This window comes from Squalius cephalus (genome assembly GCF_949319135.1).
Source record: "Squalius cephalus genome assembly, chromosome: 13".
NCBI lineage: Eukaryota > Metazoa > Chordata > Actinopteri > Cypriniformes > Leuciscidae > Squalius > Squalius cephalus.
In genome coordinates this window covers 32,116,886-32,139,594 of record NC_137134.1, presented here as the reverse complement: position 1 = coordinate 32,139,594, position 22,709 = coordinate 32,116,886, and the positions used below count along the sequence as shown (strand labels likewise).

The 22,709-nt window shown below is 38.8% G+C and overlaps 1 protein-coding gene across 2 annotated transcripts; it reads left to right on the top strand.

Annotated features, from left to right (window-relative positions):
- The first annotated feature begins 676 nt into the window (after positions 1–676).
- Positions 677–20,716, top strand: LOC307169976 (galactose-specific lectin nattectin-like). 2 transcript variants are annotated; one of them, XM_079890882.1, is made up of 7 exons: positions 677–756; positions 941–1,232; positions 1,354–1,421; positions 1,637–1,767; positions 3,074–3,196; positions 5,553–5,664; positions 5,796–6,024. In XM_079890882.1, the coding sequence occupies exons 3-7, from the start codon at positions 1,361–1,363 to the stop codon at positions 5,861–5,863; spliced, it is 495 nt and encodes a 164-aa protein (XP_079747008.1). In that variant the 5' UTR covers positions 677–756; positions 941–1,232; positions 1,354–1,360; the 3' UTR covers positions 5,864–6,024. The 2 variants fall into 2 exon arrangements, 1 of the variants encoding a protein (XP_079747008.1); XR_013823255.1 differs by lacking the exons at positions 677–756; positions 941–1,232; positions 1,354–1,421; ... (1 more) ...; positions 5,553–5,664; positions 5,796–6,024 and adding an exon at positions 20,652–20,716 and having other exon boundaries at positions 3,171–3,196.
- The last annotated feature ends 1,993 nt before the right edge of the window (positions 20,717–22,709 follow it).

The window sequence follows — 22,709 nt, the reverse complement described above, 5'->3', positions numbered from 1 at the left end:
AGCAACTGTCTGGTTACAAACATTCTTCAAAATATTTTCCTTTGTGTTCAACAGAAGAAAGAAATGAGTAAATAACTAACTATGACCACAGTGATTGGCTGATGGGGGAGGATCTCTCAGTGATAGAAATATTGTAGAAAGAGGTATCATATTCAAATTAATATTTTAAAATAAAAATGTTTCCATATTCAAATAAAGGTTTAATAATGTAGGCTAAGTGCCTCTTAAATGTCTGCATCTTGAGAGATTGCAGAATTCAAGCAAAAAAAAAAAACATATATATTTTTTTTTTTTCAGGAGGAGCACGTTCAAACGGTCTAATCAGCTCGAGTGGAGGCATATATACACAGCCGAGAGCCAACTCACCAAGTTACCTTCGACAGTTTAAAAACCAAAACATTTTAAAAACTTTATTTGAATATGGTATTCCTTAGTAAAAGTTGGTCTCAGCAGCTTTGTGAATAGATTTTAAGAGGAAACTCTTAAATAAGAACTTTTATTTTATAGATAGTTAGAATAGTTTTCAAGATATCTATCTATCTAGGCCATCTATCTAGGCCATCTAGTCTATCTTATCTTATCGCTGTTGTTGTTATCGTTGTTATGATCAGTAACTTGTGGTTTTATGACATATAGAATGGATTTCCTCGAAGTGACGCCCTTTGAGGAAATCAGTGCTACATTGAGTAAGATTTACAAACAAAGAGTGAGGGAAATGTACTTGAAACAGAGTATTGCAAAGTAAACTTCAAATGAGTAAGTAGAAATTACTCCACAAACTCTAACTGGCCAAGTTAAATGTACTTATGCTCTTTGTTAATTTGACCTAACTTAGTTAATTCCATACATGTGACATTTACTTAAAAAAAATATGAGTGCAAAAACTTGCAAAAGAAAAATGAATAGATTTGACTTAATGTTTTTTGTTTTGCTTTTTCAGTGAAGAACTAGACCTTGAACACTGGTACACTCGCACACAAACAGGAACTCAAGACACGCACATTTGAACATTTGACATCTCTTAATTGTTACTATAAATCTATAACTAAAATGCCAGAAATGATAAAGTTTGATCTTTGCCCAGGACACCCGGATGTTATTGTCTGATATTATGTGTATAAATATGACCCATCTTCATTCAATAGATATGAGAATGTTCTGGTGTTACACAGGCTCTGGCTCTTCACAAAATCTTCCTCTGAGATTCTGACGGCAACAATTTAACAACCAAAGTGAGTTCTGAATAAATGTTCTGAAGTATTGTTGTGCTTTGTGTTTAAATTCATTGAGAATCGCAGTGTGCAGCATATGAGTGCATGCAGACATTTAACTTTTCCTGCTTATTCATTTCAGGTTCATCATGGCAATGCTGAAAAGTTGTCTGCTTCTTTTCATCATCTTCTCCATGGGGAATACAGAAGGTAACCAAGACATTTATTTGTAAAAACCCTTGCTATTTAAAAACTATAAAAAAAAAAAATATTGTAAATGTACAATATTCCATTGACTAATATTTGCATGATTAATAAGGGGTTTACAGTGTATAAAGTACACATATTTTCAGCACATAATCATAAAAACATTCATAAATTCATTCAAAATAAGATACATAAATGAAAATGAAAACTGTTTGCAGTGAATGTTACAAGAAATGTTAATGGACTGGACTCAGTTGGTTTAGCCAGAAGATGCCCCGCAGGATGGAAACAATATGGACTCCGATGCTACAAGTACTTTTCTCATCCGACTAAATGGATCACAGCAGAGGTAATGTGTTACAACAAGATGATTTGGTCACACTTTATATTAGGTGTCTTTAACTACATATAAAAGACAGATGATTCATTTAAACTGGTAAAAATGATTATGTGGTGAAGTAAATGCTACAGAAAAAAACAAATGTAATTTCTACATGAAAAAGCTAGTTCAGGCAAGAATTTAAAAAACAAAGTAAATTATATATTGCTCAATTCAAGCGTGTAGAAATTAAACCGTAAATATCAACGATATAAAATTAAGTAAAACCTACTCAACTTTTATTATACTGGTGTCCCCATCATGCACTGGGGCATGAATAATTAATAATGCAGATTTTTCACTGTTTTCCAGCTGCATTTACAACGTTTTATCATTGCTTTTGTTGGTAGGTTTAGTAACTTACCATTTTGCGACATCTGGATTAATTTTCCACTCAAAATAGCACAGTCATACTCAAAAATGATCTATCGAATGTTACATCGGTCTCTGTGTTCATGTACCTTGATACTTCTTTTACTTACAGTATGGAATTTATACAATATTTATTGTACTATTTATTTAGATGTTTCTATGTAAAGCATACACTTTAAATATGTGGTTTAATCTTAGTGTTATTTTGAGTAAAAAGTTAATTTTGTTAAATTTACTGAAGTTATTAAGTAGATGTTACGTTATTCTATATGTGAAATTAAATAAATTAAATATTATTAAGTAATATTTACTTAATTAATTCAATTAAATGTCAAATGAATGTAAAGTTTAATAGTAAGTAGATTTTACTTGAAAATAACAGGCAAGTTGTACAGAGCAGTAGCAGTAAAATTTACTTAAAATGTGTTAGTGCTGTAAGACTTGAGAAATTAGATAAATGCCAGACAGTCTACTTGAGGCCCTGAGAGGACAAAGGACCTCTCTGGAAATTAACATTTGAACTCCCCCTTTTTCACTATCGAGACGAAAGTCTCACCTCCGAATCATCCTAATCTACATTTCATTCCCTCTTCCCTCACTCTCTTTCATGGTCAGATCACCTGAATTCACCCAAGAAAATATATAGTTTAATGTAAATGATTATCAAGTAAATCCAACAAGTAATTTTTTTCAGTGATGGTTAAAGACACTTACTATAAAGTGGGAATGTAATTTTTTTTATAGTAAAACTTTCTTTTCTGCAAATAAATAAAGAAAATTGTGACTCAGCAAATAATCAATTAGAGGAGACTTTTTTTGCAAATGTTTAAAATGTTGTCACTTTTGCTTTATGCTAAAAAAAATACGATTTTTTACTGACAATAAAAAAATTCTGTCTCTTTAGAGAAACTGTCAAAGTCTTGGTGCGAATCTCGCATCTGTACGTAATAAACAGGAAAATAATTTCCTGCTGAGTCTGTTGCCTTCTTCCAAACGTTCTTGGATTGGTGCTAATGATGCTGTACAGGTAAGTTCAATTGTGTGTCCTACACTCTAAAAAAAAACACTGGGTTAAAAAACACCCAAGGGCTGGGTAAATATAGGACAGAACTCATGCTGGGTTCATTTTACAGCAAATTGGGTTGTTTATTTAACCCAGCATGGGTTTATTAACACATCAGAGTTGATTCTTTTTTATTATTATTTCTTTCATACATTAATTAATGTCTACGGATTAACTTAAATCCTATACATGTTTTTAAAACACTCAATACAGCACTGGCTTGCATGATAATTTCCTTCATTTTCAATCATATTTTACAGTAGCCTACAGTATATTTTATATATTTTTTAATACATATTGCGAACATTTAAGATCGTTTAAGAAATATTAGAAAAATTAAACATTTATAAGTAATTCAAGTGTAATCGACCCATCTATGTTGTCCCGTTTCCACAGTGAGCTTGTGTCATGTTCAGCGGGAGAACTTTAGACCACCGCCCTGCGTTTCACTCGTAGCCGAAATATGCTTTGACTGACTCCATAACATGTCCATAAACAATCAGTGCACAGTTCAGACAACACATTTTAACATCATACGTATTTATGTTCTGTATATTTTTGAATAAAATTTTATGCAAGGCATCAGGGGCCGGATTTACAAAGCTATTTTAGACCGGTCTATAGTGTTAGACAAGTCTAAAATTTGCTCATAGACTAGTCTAATGCAAGTTAGACTGTTTCACAAAAATAAAGACTGAATTCATTTAGACCAAAAAAATTAGACACCTTACCCCCAGGCTAACTTAAGTCTAAAGGGGGTCACACACCGGACGAGAAGCGCCGCGTCGCGTCTAGGACAACTCGAGGTATCGCAGGTACCCCGGACGTGCATTTTCTCAGTTTACGGCCAGCAATATTGTTATGTTTAAGGACATTATGGAATTAAGATCATGTCTGTACTATGTTATGATTGTACTGTACAATTAAATACAATCGTTGCTTAGTCTGCAGTCTGAACACTTTACCTCAGAGCGTCCGTTAACTGAATGAATTGAGAATATCACCTGAAAATCTGATAACATCAGCAGTTTTCATCCACGCAGCTGATTTCTGTAAATGAATTTAAACCTAAATGTATATTGCAGGACATTGTAAAGTCAGTATATACATTAACAACGATTTGAGACAAATACGAGACAAAAATGTAAATGGCGCTCTGTGGCGCGGCAGGATTTTGAACAAGGTCCTGAGCTGTTGCTGGGCGCCACGGACAGACTCCGAATGGCGCTGCCGGTTTGCACTGCATTGAGATTTTATGCAACATGAACTTTTCTGAATGCTGTTGGTGACACAGTGGGTGTCAGCAAAGCTTCTGTGTCACGGGTGGTATACAGGGTATCTTGTACCATGTTTTTGTATCTTTTCTGTACGTCTTTAACACTCCGCTCAACGATCGGATTAATTCTGTTAACTGTCGTTGCAATCTTTTTCCAAATTAAACATTTCTTCTTGTTACTACATTCTCCACTAAATTTCCCAGTAAAATGTCCTTGTAACTGTTATACTCCTCCAACAAACACATATTTTCGCTGGGGTAAACTGCACCTAGCAGTTGAATGCGTTTACTCGATCCGCCATGTTTTTTGTTTTGAAAAGTGTCTTATTTTACCCAGAATGCATTGCAGTGTAGTCCTACTTAAGATAGTCAGAGTCTTAAGTGCTTTGTGCAACGGTCTGATTTAGATGTCTATCTGAAGTCTGACTATCTACTATATCTAAGCCATAGTCAAAGTCTATCTTTGTGAAACCGGCCCCAGACGTTTCCATCATGCAGGCAAAAAGACCGACGCGAGTCACGCGACACAAGTGTTTAAAGGTGACTCACATCGCACCCCTGTATGTTGCTTTGCATAAAATTTAAACAATATAAAGCACAATAATGAATTTAAAGATAAAATAAAATGTACACAAACCTGTATTTTACAGAAGACATAGGCCTACACCATTTTGACAGTGCTGTGCTCTCTCCTGAAGTGACCTGTGGCAAAAGCCTACGATAAATAACACACTCCCTGGTTTGTTACGTCTGAAGCTCTGGGTAACACAATGAAAGTACCAACATACTGAAAAAATGACCCCCCAAAAAATTACCCAAAAGGCTCATCCCAGGATTTGGGTAGAAAAAAGAAACCCAACATTTTTTTAATTTTTTTTTAGAGTGTAAAGAGACCTATTTGTCTAAACTAAAATTTCTGCTTTAAACAGTAAAGGCAAAGTTTCTAATGAAGATAGTTTGACTTCAAATCTGAACTTAACTGGCTTCTTCCTGAAGTCTGACAACAGTAGTGCACTCTTTGTATTCACTCTCTTCACTCTTTAGGAAGGACGTTGGTTGTGGAGTGATGGAACTCTTTTTGTGTATACCCACTGGTGTACTAAAGAACCTAACAATTTATATCGTGCCGAGAACTGTTTGGAGATCAACTTTTCCTGTAAGAATGCAGTCTGTTTAATGACTCAATTTGGATTTCACAAAGTGCCTTAAGTTAAATATTCCATTTTATTTTGATTCTAACACCACTATAATGATCAGAATAACTTATTATATTATTCCACCTTACAGCTAAACGTTGCTGGAACGACAGTCGCTGTTCAAGCTCATTCTCCTATATTTGTGTTAAGGGCCTGTGAGACCGTCATGCTGCTCCACAGTTACTTTGATTGAACAACATTTACAACATTTTTCCGATATTATCTTTTCAAAAATGTTATTCTGAAATCAAATCTCTTCTTAACTTTAATCTCTTTTCAATATATTCTCTGAAACACTCCTCAAATTAATAAAAACATTGAAAAAGCAAATTGTGCATTGTGGACAATCAAGTTCTTGTAAAAATAAAAGTATATTGTGTTGCAAGGTTTGAAGATATGGTTATTAGAATGGCATTAAATGATCTCATCATCAAGGGAGGGGTTTAAGCATGCTGGAGTTGCACACATGCTTCATCATTGGCAAAGAAGACATCTGCATGTTTGTTTCCTGGATTATAAGCAAATATAGAACTCATCCAGGGCACTATTTGTTTTCTGTCTTATAAAATATCGCATTATTTCGGTGTGACAAACCTCTGCAAACAAATCAGAGATTGAGTGAACTGTTTGAACGAATCAACTGATTCAAAAGAATATCAGACCATTTTCTAAACCTGTTTAATTAGATCAATAGTGATTCATTCACTATATTCTGGCATTGCTAGTTCTGATTCTAAACAGCTGATAAAAAAAACACAAAGGACATTATTCTCGTGTCAAAAGTAATCTCCAACATCAGAGAAGGATTTATCAGCAATATTTTACTGGGGCAGAGTGTGTATTTTCAAAAAGGGTCCAGCGACGCCCCCAGATCGATATGGTATCGCAAAATTTTTAAACGATGAAAATCATTTTAATTCAGTGATCTGCATCAAAATGGTATTTTCAAGGCAGCAAATTGGTTTTGGTTTAGGCCTATTTTTATTTGATTCAACTAGTTTTAATAACATACTTCATTTTATTTGTACATGGTCATCAATTAATCTTACACTTGCACAATTATTTCTCCAATTTATTATCTTCGAAATGTTGGTGATTTCAGTGAGGAAAACATATGAGTTAGTACATGCAAGTTAATCAGTGAATTGATTCTTGGATCCAAAAACATATTCGTTCATGAACCAAATAATTGGCGTCAGCATGCCAACATTAGGCTTGTTTGAGATCAAAATCTGTGCAGAACCGATCACCGGTGATCACCGTGAGATGTATGCCAGTTAGAAATGTGTCCGAGTGCGGTCCGCCTTGCTCTGATGTCATGCTGACGTGTGTCAAAAAACTCTTGCGAAGGCGAGGCGGACGTGTCGGATTCTGCAGTTGCTCTCCCCTCCACCGACTGCGCTGATCAAAAGCATGATGGGAAATGACTTGCTGGTGACACATCTTAATGCTCATTGGTTTAAACAACCTTGATGTATTGTTCTCTTTTAAAATGTTTGATTTTAAAACTCTGATCTCATGTTTTATATGTGGTATAAATGAGGTGTGAAAATTCCCAAACTCTATGACAGTGCGATCTCTGGGTTATTTAATTGTTGTAATATTTATAAAAACATATAAAAAAAACATGTCTGTAATTAAAGTAAAAATGATTGATAAACACGTCTTTCGAATGGAACTAAATAACACTAATTTGGGTGTCTTGTTCATCATATTTATTTCGTATAAAAACAACAGAACTTAAATTACATCCAGTTTATCATCAACACGGCACATCAGCGTGAATCCCGCGATATCCATCTTTGATCTCACAGGTGTCTGATCCATTACGAGAAGAGAAAACTGTTCCTGCATTTCCATGTCCACACTATCCATCCTAAACAGTATGTGAGATTAAAATAAGTGTGTCCCAAAGCATAGTATGTTGAAAAGAGTACGCCAGAAGTCCCCGGATGGTCTACTATTTCTGGTCGATTTTCGAAGTGTGGATCTGTGCTCACTATGGGTGCTTCTCATTTCTTATTTGTGCATCCTTGTTACCTTTCCTCGCGTCTCAGCTCCACCCCCTGTAGGGTGCGAGGAAAGGCTGCAAGGAAAGAAAATGAGGACAGAGGAATCGAATGAAAGTATACTTGATCACTCGAGCGTCATTTAATCGTCATCAGCTGCACTCAAAGGATCTGCCCTTATGTTGTTGAAGTTTGGTTATTTAGGAAATTCATAATAAATAATGAAAAAGCTTGTGAGTATTCACTCTAATTGCTAGTTCAGGTTTGGCTGAAGGCTACAGTTTGTCCGGTCAGAACAATGATGTCTCACTCAAGTTATATTCCAAATCGTTGTTTTATTAAAGGTACATAGATGTGTAACCCTTTTCACCATAGGCTCGTGATGAGGCAAGTACGTTATACAGCAACATATAAAGTATTAAACCCTCTTAATCCTAATGCTTGGTAAAATGATGAAAGAGACATCCCATTGTATGACAAACCTGTCTAGGAACACTGATTCTCACTATCTCTCTGCTTATCAATGAGTACCTGAAGGAATAATCTTGGGTTTAAAACATATAGGATATTACCACAGAAAACACTGAGCTACACAAATACATGGCATGTGATGGAACAAACAACAAGAACGCCATAGCTCAGTTTCCTCCTTTTGTATTATGCAAAAATCACATAACATTTGAACAACAAACATGAAAAATAAAAACCCAGGGTAATAAAGTCAATGGTCTGTGATAACCTGAGTGCACTCTTTTGTTTGTTTTGTTCTTTTAGCAGGCCTGCATTAGTTTGTTGGCGCGCTTAATGTTGGAGCTCATAGAGTGAAGAAAGCAACAATACCTCCTGGCGTGTAGTGAAAGGCTCAGATACCGCATCTGTAACTCTCTCTCTCTTGTCAGGCGAACTCCGTTTGCAAGCATGGCCATGGGAAGTAGCACATGCACATGCAGCACATGCAGCACCCCCATTGGAAAATGCAGACATTACAGCACTCTCTGACAGATGCAAAAAAAAAGAGAGAGAATACAGGAAAGCATCCCGACACCGACCAGCTCTTCGCCAGAGCCTAGTAGGCCTGCTAGTTTTGCCTCAGAGACCGCCAAGAACTGTGGTAACAACCCTCACGAGCCCGCCGCTCCTACATGCAATGCTGCTAGCACTGCTGGTGGATTTAGCATGCTAGCTGCATTTGAGGAGCCTTTCCAGCCATCTAACTTTGTTTTTCCTTGTAGACATTTTGGAACAGAAACTTTCAATCGTGCATTCACACCAGCTTGGTTTAACAAATGGAAGTGGCTGCATTACGTGACTGAGACCAATCGAGTTTTGTGTTTTGCTTGTCTGAAAGCAATAGAAAAAAAACGTATCAATGCAGACAGTTTTAGGGTAGACAACCCATTTGTGTCAGGCGGCTTTGGAAACTGGCGTAAAGCCACTGCAAAATTCAAGGAACATGAACGATCAAAGTTACACATGGATTCAGTTCAAAGAGACGCTGCTTTGGGTAATGTGCCTATCAATGCCCTCCTGTCTGATGCTCTTGCCGAACAGCAGGGGACCGCTCGACATGTTTTGGAAGTACTGTTTAGATCCATCTGATTCCTGGGCAGCAAGGGGATGCCATTCAGGGGTGACACCACACGAGATGGAATCCTTTACGAACTGATGTTGGAACGCACCTGTGATCTCCCTAAAGAGTGGGTGATGAGAAGAGACAACTTGATGTCCAACACCATACAAAGTGAAATTATCCAACAGTTTGCCAATGCTATTCAGAGGGATATTGTCGCCCGTTCATCGGAATCCAGATTTTATGGATTAACAGCTGATGGGACTACTGACGTGAGCACAACAGAGCAGTTCTCGTGTAATTTGCAATTTGTTGACGGCAGCCTGGAGTCTCACTGTTTATTTTGGGGATTTTATAATGCACAGGACAGCACTGGACAAACTCTTTTCTCCTGCATCAAGGATGTGTTTTTGAGACTGAACATTCCAATCGAACGCCTTGTAGCATACTGCTTTGATGGAGCCAGTAATATGTCCGGGTGCTTTTCAGGAGTGCAGGCTCGCCTCAAAGAATTGTGCCCTCAGTCAATGTATGTACACTGTAACAACCACACGCTGGACTTGGTGCTCCAAGAAGTTGCTTGTGAAGTGAGCCTTGTGGCCGACACTTTGAACTTTGTATGGGGTGTTGCTACTGTAATTGGAGAATCGCCAAAGCGCAAAAAGCTTTTTGAGTCGCTTTTCAGTTGCGATGAGGTTGCCGTTAACATCTTAGGCCTTTGCCCGACGAGATGGTGCGTCCGCGCCACAGCCATCAAACGCGGCTGTTTCTCTTACAGTACTCTTCTGGCTACACTCAATTTGCTGAAAGATGACAAGAAGATTCTCAGAGGGGACAGCAGATCAAAGATTGGGGGACTGTGGAACCAAGCCCGAAAAGGGAGAACATTTTTCGGTCTTCTCTGTTGCCAAGCACTGTTCGAACCCTGCGAGGCAGTGGCCCGGGGCCTGCAGAGCTCCAAAGCAAGTGCCCTTTGTGCACTTGAATGCGCAAATGTGCTCAAAGATCGCATAGCGGCACTTCGTGATGATGACATTGTGGAGGAGATGGTCCACAAGGTTGAAGCATGTGCCTCAGAGATGGACCTGAACATGCCAGACACCACCGCAAGAGTGAGCAGAACCCCGGGCCGCTTTCACCAAACCACGGAACCAGAGGCAGTGGCGCACAACGCAGCAACAGTGATTTGGCGACATCAAATCACTGTGCCACTCTACCAGTCATTTGAGTCTCTTGTCATTAAACTAAATGGCCCATCCCCTATCATTGTAGCCACCGTGTATCGTCCACCTAAGCCCAATTCAGAATTCATCAATGAATTTTCTGCTTTTCTTACACTTATTTTACCTCTCTCCCCTAATGTTATTCTCCTTGGTGATTTTAATATCCATATTCATAATGGCAATAAGTACCTCACAAAAGACTTTATATCATGCCTTGATAGTTTTGATTTGCAGCAGTTTATTAATTTCCCCACCCATTTAAAAGGCCATACCTTGGATCTACTTTGCTGCTCTGGTGTCACTCCTTTTAACTGTACTGCACCATCTCTGACCATAAACTTATCTCATTTAATGCTAAGGCGACACTGTTCAAAACGAAACTGTCACGTACAATCTCCTTCCGCAACATCAAGTCCATTGACCCAGCAGCTCTAGACTCTGGTATTGCCAATCTTCCCAATATCGACATCACATCCACCCCTGATGAACTGCTCAGTCACTACGATTGTGGCTTACACCATCTCCTTGATACCCTGGCCCCATTAAAAACACGGACTGTTTCCTTTTCCCAATCTGCACCCTGGTTTACTTCTGAACATCGTCAACTGAAAGCTAGAGGTCGCCAACTGGAACGCCTCTATAGAAAAACTGGTTTGACCATCCATAAACAAATGTTTTATACCCATTTACTTTCCTATAAAGATTCTCTTTCCACTGCAAAGTCCAACTATTATACAGATTTAATCAGATCAGGCTCTGGTAACTCTCAAGCACTTTTCTCACTGGTGTATAAAACACTACGTCCACCTGATTCTCTTCCACTTAATTTTTACTCCACTGACTCCTGTAATTCTATTATGACATTTTTTACTACTAAAATTGATCGTATACATCAACAGTTACCCCCTCAGATCTCAACCCTCAATTTATCCTCTGATTTTCGAATATCTTCTTGTCATCTTTTCTCTGACTTTACCCTCCCCTCTGCTGCTGAAATAACCAACCTTGTTCGTAAATCTAAACCATCAACCTGCCAACTTGATCCTCTCCCGATTACACTGGTTAAAGCTTGCATTCACTCCCTGACCCCTCTTATAACTGCAATTATCCATTCCACTCTTACCACTGGTATTGTTCCGTCACCCCTTAAATCATCTGCAATAACCCCCATTCTCAAGAAACCTGGAGCTGACCCCAGCAACTTCAACAATTTCCGCCCAATTTCCAACCTCCCTTTCCTTTCAAAAATCCTTGAAAAAACAGTTGCCTCTCAGATTCATGACCACCTCACCCACAATACTCTCTATGAACAGTTCCATGAAACAGCTCTTGTTAAAATAACCAATGACCTCCTCACGGCTGGGGACGCTGGATCTCTAACAATTCTCATCCTCCTGGACCTGAGTGCGGCTTTTGACATTTCCCACACCATCCTCATCGACCGACTAGCTTCCCTGGGATTATCTGATACACCCCTGTACTGGTTTAAATCATATCTTTCTGGCCGTACTCAGTTTGTACAACGTAAAACATTCAGATCCCACTCCACCCCCCTTTCCTCTGGTGTTCCCCAAGGATCTGTCCTTGGACCCCTTTTGTTCATTATCTACCTTCTCCCTCTTGGCCATATTTTTCGTAAACATAACATCCAGTTCCATTGCTATGCAGATGACACCCAGCTCTACCTATCCACTAAACCCACCACATCCCTCCCTCCCACCTCTCTATCCAACTGTCTTCAGGAAATCAGATCCTGGTTCTCCCTAAACTTTCTCAAGCTCAACAGTGACACAACTGAACTCCTCCTTATTGGCACTAAATCCATCCTCTCTAAAATAAATGACTTCTCCATCTCCATCGACAATTCATCTGTGTTCCCCTCCCCTCAGGTCAAGAGTCTGGGTGTCATCCTAGATAGCACTCTGTCATTCCAGTCCCACATTAATAACATCACTCGGTCAGCATATTTTCATTTACGTAACATCTCTCGCTTACCCCCATCTCTCTCCCCCAACAGTGCTGAAATTCTGGTTCATACCCTGGTCACCTCCCGCCTAGACTATTGCAACTCTCTTCTCTATGGTCTACCTGACAAATCCATCCATAAACTACAACTAGTCCAAAACTCTGCTGCCCGTATCATTACCAGAACCCCCTCCATCAGTCACATAACACCTGTCCTGCAGCAACTTCATTGGCTCCACTTCAAATACCGCATAATTTATAAGATCCTCCTCCTTACATTTAAAGCTATTAACAATCTTGCCCCCGAGTATCTCACTGAGCTCCTCCATATCAAGATACCCACCCGTTCTCTCAGGTCCTCTTCCTCCATTCAGCTCATCCTCCCACATGCTCGTCTGGTTACCATGGGGTTTAGAGCTTTCAGTTATTCAGCCCCACAACTCTGGAACTCTCTGCCCCACTACATTCAACACTCTACGTCCATAACCATTTTCAAAACTCACTTAAAAACTAATCTTTTCAGACAGACTTACTCTCTTTAATTTTTAATTTGCTTTGACTGTAATGACCCCACCCTTTCTCTTGTTCTTTTATTATTAATAGTATTATCATGTTATTTTATTGTCTGTTTTCTGTAAGGTGACCTTGAGTGTTGAGAAAGGCACCTATAAATAAAATGCATTATTATTATTATTATTATCAGTTTTACCAGGCTGTTGACTTGGTGTCAGCGGAGCTGAAGAGATGGTTTGATCAAGAGAGTATGACACTAGCAGTGAGCCGAGAGAGGGCAGTAATAGTGGCAGCAGGAGGAGGAACTGTTGATTTGGAGCCCCTTGAGCTTCCCTAGGAGCTGGACACAGACCGCCTTAATCTCCAGCTCAAAATGCTTTGCGATGTCACCAGAGAATCTCAATGTAGCACAGTGAGAGATGTAGCATCATGCCTATCTAAGCTCCATCCTCAAACGAGAGCTCTGTTTACTGAGGCTGAAAAACTCATAAAATTGTAAAAAATTTACCTATATCAGTGGCCTCATCTGAGCGATCATTCTCCAACTTGCGCCAATTAAAAACATGGTTACGGTCCACCATGACACAGAAGAGACTCACACACTTGTCCCTGATGAATGTCCACACATACATTTTGAATGCTTTGGACATCCATTCCCTCATGAGAGACTTTATCTACTCAGTTCCTGAGCACCAATCCACATTTGGAGTAATTTAACAGGAGCACCCTGCTCAAGGTAAAACATTTGGTTTATTATGAGCTGCCGCTGAGCAGGTTAACATAACATAACATAACATACGCATTAATTTCACACTGATAATTTTGCTGCAAAAAATGTTTTTGGATGTATTATTGTGTGCTGTGCAAATTGGGCTTTTGAAACAGTGAAAATGTGCCTATATTTGGATGTTCGTGTCTGCTGTGCGCTGTCAGCCTGTGGACCGTTTTGATTATTCGTCGGCTATTTTTATGTTCTTATCAGTAATATGTTCTTATTACTGTATTCTGTGAGTGTGTGTCTGTGCCATGACAGAGCCAGAAGTTTAAATAATGTAGGCTAATGTATATGTGCTGTTAAAAATATTTGCTTTTGTGGATATGTTCTTGTCCGCTATGCGTGACAACCTTTTGGACCTGTTTAACTATGTCTTGGCTATTTGTACGTGTCTGCTGTGTGCAACGGAGTCTGGTTACAAGATTGGTATAAATATGTTTGATTCTTATTAGTGTGTGTTTACTTTGTTATTAGACTTTGTTATTAGACATTATTAAGAGGTGTCCACCTGACACGCAAAAAATGCACCTCCCACTACAGCACCCCCAACTTAAAACCTCTTCCCACGGCCCTGTTTGCAAGCGGCACAACGAGGGTTAAACAGCTTCATCCATTCAGTCAAACAGTCCCCAATGAAGAAAACATCTGCGTCAGCCAGCGAATCTCTTCTCGATATCGTCTCCTCTCGTCCAGCAGGCAAAACGATGTGTCTACAGTCACTCCAGCGACCGTGTACCGCAAAACCACGAGCTAATTTAGCCGGAGAGGCTAACAGGTCTAAGCTCACGTCACAGTCCAAAAACACACACCTCCGGTGGTATTTCACTTTCCCTCAGTCACAAACTCCTACGCAGAGAGCACGGTTTATGATGAAACAAATTATAGTCCAACTTAAAGCGTTAAGGCCACAAACTCTGTGTTAATAGCAGACTAGCCCCCCATGCTCAGTCTCGTGCTCAGTTTTACTTTTCCTTCTCACTTCCCGTTTCCGTTCTCGTCCTCTTCTCTCGCGGGATTTCACATAGTTCAACAGGATACTTTATTAATCACTAAATCTCTAACATTAACAGATTGATTAGTGAGCTTTTCCTATGTGATGAACCATCCTTAAAACATTTTGAAGAAAACACAACTTAACTGTTAAATTACCAGGGCACATCTGAACAGCGCAGAGATAATTAAATGATAAATCTTATTGCATATGCATTGAACACTTTATCAACCCAACAAAATACAATAACCCACATATTTCAGAAATAAGACAAAATAAGTGACTGATAGTGACTCATATTGGCTGATATTGATCAGGTCATTACATATGGTTCTGTGAATACAAAATACAGATATGAATATGGATATAAACATATAAAACACAAACAATATGAATAAAGCTTATTTGGTAAATTACTGACAAATAAAGGTAAAATATAACACAATACAATCTCTATGATGAAATACTTGAATAAGTGGGGATGGGTGTGTGTGCTAACACTGTACACGAGCTGTGCACGTGAGCATGGCTGCCTGTGCGGTCAAACCGAGATGTAGGCCTAATGTAAACAACTATGAGCGCAAGCGCGACCTGAGATCCAACGTGCATTGGTGATTATAAGGAATAAATATAACTAATACTGACAACGAATGACATACCTGTAAATATACATGGAATGGCAGTAATGTCACAACAGCAGAATATAATTAAGTAAACAACATTAAATGTAAACATGGATACAGGCAGATTAGCGTTCGTTGAGACTATTCAGTAATTATGTAATTACGTGTGATGCACAATCGATAAAACTTATCCGATTTGGGCTAATACACTATATTCCACTCTACAAACTATATACAATATTCAGCCGATCCCGTTTCCCGTTACCATCCGTCAACTTTCTTCTCCGTCACTTCGCGAACTCCGGTGGAAAGTTTGGAATAGTCCATTTCTCACTGAATGACAGGGGTGACTGGGAAAGTCCATGTGCCAAAGGGGAACACTTTCTTCAAATAATAATAAGGTAAGATACCCTGTTGAAATATGTGAGATGTGTGGTTTATATAAACTGCAAAGTTAAAGTATAAATTAAAATTATTGTGACCGATGTGAAGGGGGAGGATAATTTATACAAGCGTCACATTTAGTCGATAAAACACATCCGCAAAGGATACTCTTGTGTATCCTCGCTCATAACTCCTCAGGAGGCCTCCTCACTCCTCAATCCTCACTCCTCAATCTTCACTCCTCGTTCCTCACTCCTTGATCCTCGTTCCTCACTCCTCACTCCTCATTCCTCATTCCTCGATCATCACTCCTCATTCCTAACTCCTCGTTCCTCACTCCTCAATCCTCACTCCTCGATCTTCACTCCTCGTTACTCACCCCTCGATCCTCCCTCCTCGATCCTCCCTCCTCGATCCTCACTCCTCGTTACTCACTCCTTGATCCTCACTCCTCGATTCTCACTCCTCGTTACTCACTCCTCGATCCTCACTCCTCGATCCTCACTCCTCGTTACTCACTCCTTGATCCTCACTCCTCGATCCTCACTCCTCGATCCTCACTCCTCGTTACTCACTCCTTGATCCTCACTCCTCGATTCTCACTCCTCGTTACTCACTCCTTGATCCTCACTCCTCGATCCTCAATCCTTGATCCTCACTCCTCACTCCTTGATCCTCGATCCTCACTCCTCACTCCTTGATCCTCGATCCTCGATCCTCGATCCTCACTCCTTGATCCTCACTCCTCACTCCTTAATCCTCGATCCTCACTCCTCGATCCACACACCTCGATCCTCACTCCTTGATTCTCACTCCTCGATCCTCACTCCTCACTCCTTAATCCTCGATCCTCACTCCTCGATCCACACACCTCGATCCTCACTCCTTGATCCTCACTCCTCGTTTTGGTTCAATTGATTCAAAGCTTTGAAAAGTTTAATTTATCCCATCACTAATGGCAGGAGGAACACAATGCAACCAGGTAGGGCCTAGTCATTGTATCTGTTAAGTGGCCTATCGAGGGGTTTTCATCCTTCTAATGCCTAATACAAGGAAGGTCTAATCCTACAAGCAAGTTATTTGTGACTTAAATACAAATAACTTAGAAAGGGAAATTAATTCATGCACTTTAACAAAACAGTATTACTGTCTCTTCATTGACAGCTACGCAACTACCACTTTGACACTTCAAAAAGTTCATAAAGAGATCGTAAAGCTAATCCATTAGTAAATATGCCTATATAATATACTGCAGTTTAAAGCAGTCACTGGCCAGTAAAAAAAAAAAAAGAAAAAAAAAATGTTAGCACTTTACTTAAAGTGAAAATAAGATTTTCATATCATGGTATGAATAAATATAGTTATTTAGAATAGTTATTAAAGGGGCATTCCACCCATTTGAACATTGTTTTTTATTTAAAGTGGGTCATATATGTAGTCCAAATGTAAAAAAAAAATTGAATTTGGTGCCTTCGTGACCGAGGAAAGACAAAAAATAACTCCAGGACGCATTTGTATGAAAGACAACAACTCCCACAATGCACCACATTGCACAGCTCCGCAAGCCACTCCCACTAATCCAGAAAGCGCATATCTGCCTATAAGAGAAATCACTCTTCCGTCTACAAGGCTAGCTACCACCAGAGCTTGAAATTCATTTCACATTCACACAAAATGTCTAGTTAGTTGACGAACTCATTAGTGCATTACTCCTCGTTTGTATTTCTTTCGAAAAGGTGAATTATTGCATGGTACCTGGATGTTCAGTCAGAACATATGCGGTGCGAAACTAGGATAGTTCTCAACACAAACGTCCGTGTCCTCGTCTGATTCAGAGATTTCATCGTTGAAATTCTTTGCCGCAGACGGACTCTATCTCTGTGTTCGTAGTTGCATCTTACAGTCTATGAGTTGCATAGTGAGATCACCGGCGCCACCAGTCCGCCCTAACTCGAGCCAGTCCGGGCTCCTCGTCCGCGGCAGGCAGGTCTTCTGCCTCGGCTGCTCTTCGCTATAATGCGGCTTGTAAAGGTAGCCACAAACACCTGATTCAAGCATCAGACTTCCGAAATCCTCTTCTTCTATATCATATTGAGCACTCTCCTCCGCTATTGTCATAACTTTACATCTGTCTCCACAGCGCCTGTTAGCTTAGCTTCAAACAAGATGGAGGATATTGCTTTCAGTTTCAGAGAGTTTCAGTTTCAGATCCCACCCCCTGATCTGTAATAGGTCTGTAGCGTGAGCGGGTCCCGCCCCCTGGGAAAGAAGAGGAACGAGTGTTTGTAGTCTCAACAGAAATCCCCCCCTCTTACACTTCCTCCTACAATGACGCAAAATGACGATTTTTGTGTCATTGTAGGAGGAAGTGTAAGAGGTAAATAACGGATTTCTCCCGTCTCAGGGGAAAATGAGAGAGTGTTGCACGACCATTCAATAGTATGACTGGGTTTCTAACAATGCAAAGCTTAATGCAAATGGGTGGAGTGTCCCTTTAAGATATCTATCTATCTAGGCCATTTATCTAGGCCATCTATCTATCGTTGTTATGTAACTTGTGGTTTTATGACATATAGAAAGGATTTCCTCAAAGTGACGCCCCTAAACATGATGTGAAACAAAAGGAACTGTGATTGGTGGCATTACATGTCGGTCAAACGTCCTCTTGGACAAATGACCCATTTACTCAAAAACTCCTGATAAATGGGTCATTTTCACTGTCACTGTCACTGTTGTGTGTGGTGTACGAAGTATTGGAGTCTATGTATTCAGTTACCTCATTATATTGTGTTAGATATGTAGTCTCACATACACAAAATCCTGTGTTTTTTTTACTTACATGTTTTAAAGTAAACCATGCGCTTTAAAAGCTTGGCTTATTTCAGTGCTATATTGTTTGAGTAAAATTTACAAACAAAGAGTGAGTGAAATGTACTTAAAACAGAGTATTGCAAAGTAAATGAGTAAGTAGAAATTACTCCACAAACTGTCCAAGTTAAATTTACTTATGCTCTTTGTTATTTTGACCTAACTTAGTTAATTCCATACATGTGACATTTACTTAAATTTTTTTTTTTTTTTTTCAGTGAAGAACTAGACCTTGAACACTGGTACACTCGCACACAAACAGGAACTCAAGACACGCACATTTGAACATTTGACATCTCTTAATTGTTACTATAAATCTATAACTAAAATGCCAGAAATGATAAAGTTTGATCTTTGCCCAGGACACCCGGATGTTATTGCCTGATATTATGTGTATAAATATGACCCATCTTCATTCAATAGATATGAGAATGTTCTGGTGTTACACAGGCTCTGGCTCTTCACAAAATCTTCCTCTGGGATTCTGACGGCAACAATTTAACAACCAAAGTGAGTTCTGAATAAATGTTCTTCCTGAAGTATTTTTGTGCTTTGTGTTTAAATGCGTTGAGAATTGCAGTGTGCAGCATATGAGTGCATGCAGACATTTAACTTTTCCTGCTTATTCATTTCAGGTTCATCATGGCAATGCTGAAAAGTTGTCTGCTTCTTTTCATCATCTTCTCCATGGGGAATACAGAAGGTAACCAAGACATTTATTTAGTAAAAACCCAAACATTTGGAAATGTACAATATTCCATTGACTAATATTTGCATGATTAATAAGGGGTTTACAGTGTATAAAGTACACATACTTTCAGCACATAATCACAAAAACATAAAATAAGCTACATAAATAAAAATGTAAACATTCTTTGCAGTGAATGTTACAAGAAATGTTAATGGACTGGATGCAGTTGATTTAGCCAGTAGATGCCCCGCTGGGTGGATAAAATTTGGACTCCGATGTTACAAGTACATTTCTCATCCGACTAACTGGATCACAGCAGAGGTAATGTGTTACAACAAGATGATTTGGTCGCATTTTATACTAGGTGTCTTTAACTACATCTAAAAGACAGGTGTAAAGACATGTATGTACACAATAAGTGCAATGTCAAATGATTCATTTGAACTGATAAAAATGATTCTGTGGTGAAGTAAATGCTACAGAAAAAAAAAAGAAAAAAAAAAAAAGTAATTTCTACATGAAAAAGTTAGTTCAGGCAAAAAAAATTTAAACAAAGTAAATTACACTGAACAAAAGTATAAATGCAACACTTTTGTTTTTGCCCCCCATTTTCCATGTGCTGAACTCAAAGATCTAAGATTTTGTATGTACACAAAAGGCCTATTTCTCTCAAATATTGTTCACAAATCTGTGTTAGTGAGCACTTCTCCTTTGCTGAGATAATCCATCCACCTCATAGGTGTGGCATATCAAGATGCTGATAAGACAGAACGATTATTGCACAGGTGTGCCTAATAAAAGGCCACTCTAAATTGTGCACCCTAACCCTAACCCTTCTACTGTACTGGGGGAAAAACTGGTACTGAGCAAATAATCAAGAGCAGACTTTGTTTGCAAATGTTGTCAGTTTTGCTTTATGCTAAATATATATATATATATATATATATATATATATATATATATATATATATATATATATATATATATATATATATATTGTTTTGACAATAAAAAAAATCTGTCTCTTTAGAGAAACTGTCAAAGTCTTGGTGCAAATCTCGCATCTTTGCATAATACACTGGAAAATGATTTCCTGCTGAGTCTGTTGCCTCTTTCCACATATTCTTGGGTTGGTGCTCATGATGCTGTACAAGTAAGTTCAATTGTGTGTCCTAAAGAGACCTATTCGTTTGTCTAAACTAAAAATTCTGCTTTAAACAGTAAAGTCAAAGTTTCTAATGAAGATGGTTTGACTTCAAATCTGAATTAATCCGCTTCTTCCTGAAGTCTGACAACAGTAGTGCACTCTTTGTATTCACTCTCTTCACTCTTTAGGATGGACACTGGTTGTGGAGTGATGGAACTGTGTTTTTGTATACCCACTGGTGCACTGGAGAACCTAACAATTACCTGCTTCCCGAGAACTGTTTGCAGATTACCTGTAAGATTACCTGTATTTTCAGTTATAATTTACAATCCCATTTCACATCATACAGTAACATAAAATGACTAATTTGCATTTCACAAAGTGCCTTCAGTTGAACGATCTATTTTATTTTGATTCTAACACCACTATGATGATCAGAATAACTGATTTCATTATTCCACCTTACAGCTAACCGTTGCTGGAACGATATGCCCTGCTCAAGCTCAGTGCCCTATATTTGTGTTAAGGGCCTGTGAGACCTTCATGCTTCTCCACAGTTACTTTGATTGAACTACATTTACTAAATGTTTCCGATATTATCTTTTCAAAAATGTTATTCTAAAATTAAATATCTTCTAAACTTTAATCTCTTTTCAATATCTTCTCTGAAACACTCCTCAAATTAATAAAAGCATTGAAAAAGCAAATTGTGCATTGTGGACATTCAAATTCATGTATGTAAAAATATAAGTATATTGTTTAGCAAGATATGGTTATTAGTATGGCATTATAATGTCATCATCAGGGGCGGGGTTTAAGGGCAGGGTAGGCAGGTTTTTTCGAAAAAAAAAAAACTTTTTCCCAAATTTGTTTAAACTGTCTTTATATACCAAAACATAATTAAAATGTAAGTACTCTGAAAAAGAGAGTATAAAAATCGAGTGTCTGTGTAGTCTTCGCAGGACTGCAATAAACACAGCTAGGGGAGACCGGGGATGGTTGTAACAATTTTGACCTTTCTGTCTATATCTTTTAGTACTTTGAAGTCAGTGTGTTCAAAATGGATCCAAACTAGTTACAAGTGTCTGCTATAAAATGACATAGCTATTATCTTTGCAACACAAACAGAAAATGCATGGTTTAGTTTCAAACACGAGGAGTGAAATGTTACAATTCACCCCATAGTCTGGGTTAGTTGTAACATACCCTGGGGTGAGATGTAACATTATGATATCCACCGGGGTGATATGTAACATAATGAAATAAGGATTTTGACAAAAAAAATATTTTGAAAGGTTTTATTCAACACTGTGTGTGTGTGTGTGTGTGTGTGTGTGTGTGTGTGTGTGTGTGTGTGTGTGTGTGTGTGTGTGTGTGAACATTCTTGAACATTGTATAATAAATTGAACTTGAACACTTGATCATTGTGTTTGTGTAAGCACGTTTGTTACTGTTTGAGTATTGGCCATAATAACATTTAAATTAAGTGTGTGTGTGTGTGTGTGTGTGTGTGTGTGTGTGTGTGTGTGTGTGTGTGTGTGTGTGTGTGTGTGTGTGTGTGTCTGTGTGTGTAATGTGTTAGTCACCATCAGAATCACAGTGGTGACAGATGTATGGCACTCCTGGAGTGCAGGCTTCGTGGGCCCACAGAGCACAGGTCAAACACTGAACCCAACCTTCTTTTTGCTTTGAGTTTTTGAAGTGTTCCATGCACACAATACAGAAATTTTCTTCAGCATCTGAGGAATCTGTGTCCTGTGGCTTAATGTTATGCAATTTCTGTTTTTTCTTTCCCTGTGTTATCTTAGACAGCCTAGGTTATTGAATTGACTTATCGTGTTTGTTGCCCTTGTTACCCTTTTTGGGCAAGCTTATTTTCCGTTTCACTTTTTCAGATCTTGCTCTCTGCTCTTCTTCCAAGGCCATCTTGACAGGTGTATCAGTGAGTATTGCTGTATGTCTCCTCTTTCTTCCTGTTGCTGGGATTTTTCTTGGTACAGCTTTTGGTAAGGGTCGCACGTCACCTGGGCTAAAGCTTGATGAGGCAATAGAGAAGTGGCCTAGAGGAGTGGCCAGAAGGGCAGGTGGAGGTGTGGACTGGTTGAAAATTTCAGGAGCTGAAGGAGCAGTCAGGTGGAAAACTGGAGGAGTTGCCTTGTGGGCAACTGGAGGAGTGGTCAGATGAGCAACTGGAAAAGTGGCCTGGTAGGCAGGTGAAGGAGCAGTCAGGTGGAAAATTTGAGGAG

What these genes read in the sequence shown, in the direction of transcription:
- LOC307169976 (XM_079890882.1), top strand. Translation starts at nt 1,361, where the DNA reads ATGGCAATGCTGAAAAGTTGTCTGCTTCTTTTCATCATCTTCTCCATG. An exon ending in CTAAATGGATCACAGCAGAG is followed by an intron (nt 1,768 to 3,073) that starts GTAATGTGTTAC and finishes CTGTCTCTTTAG; the next exon opens with AGAAACTGTCAAAGTCTTGG. An exon ending in TTTGGAGATCAACTTTTCCT is followed by an intron (nt 5,665 to 5,795) that starts GTAAGAATGCAG and finishes TCCACCTTACAG; the next exon opens with CTAAACGTTGCTGGAACGAC.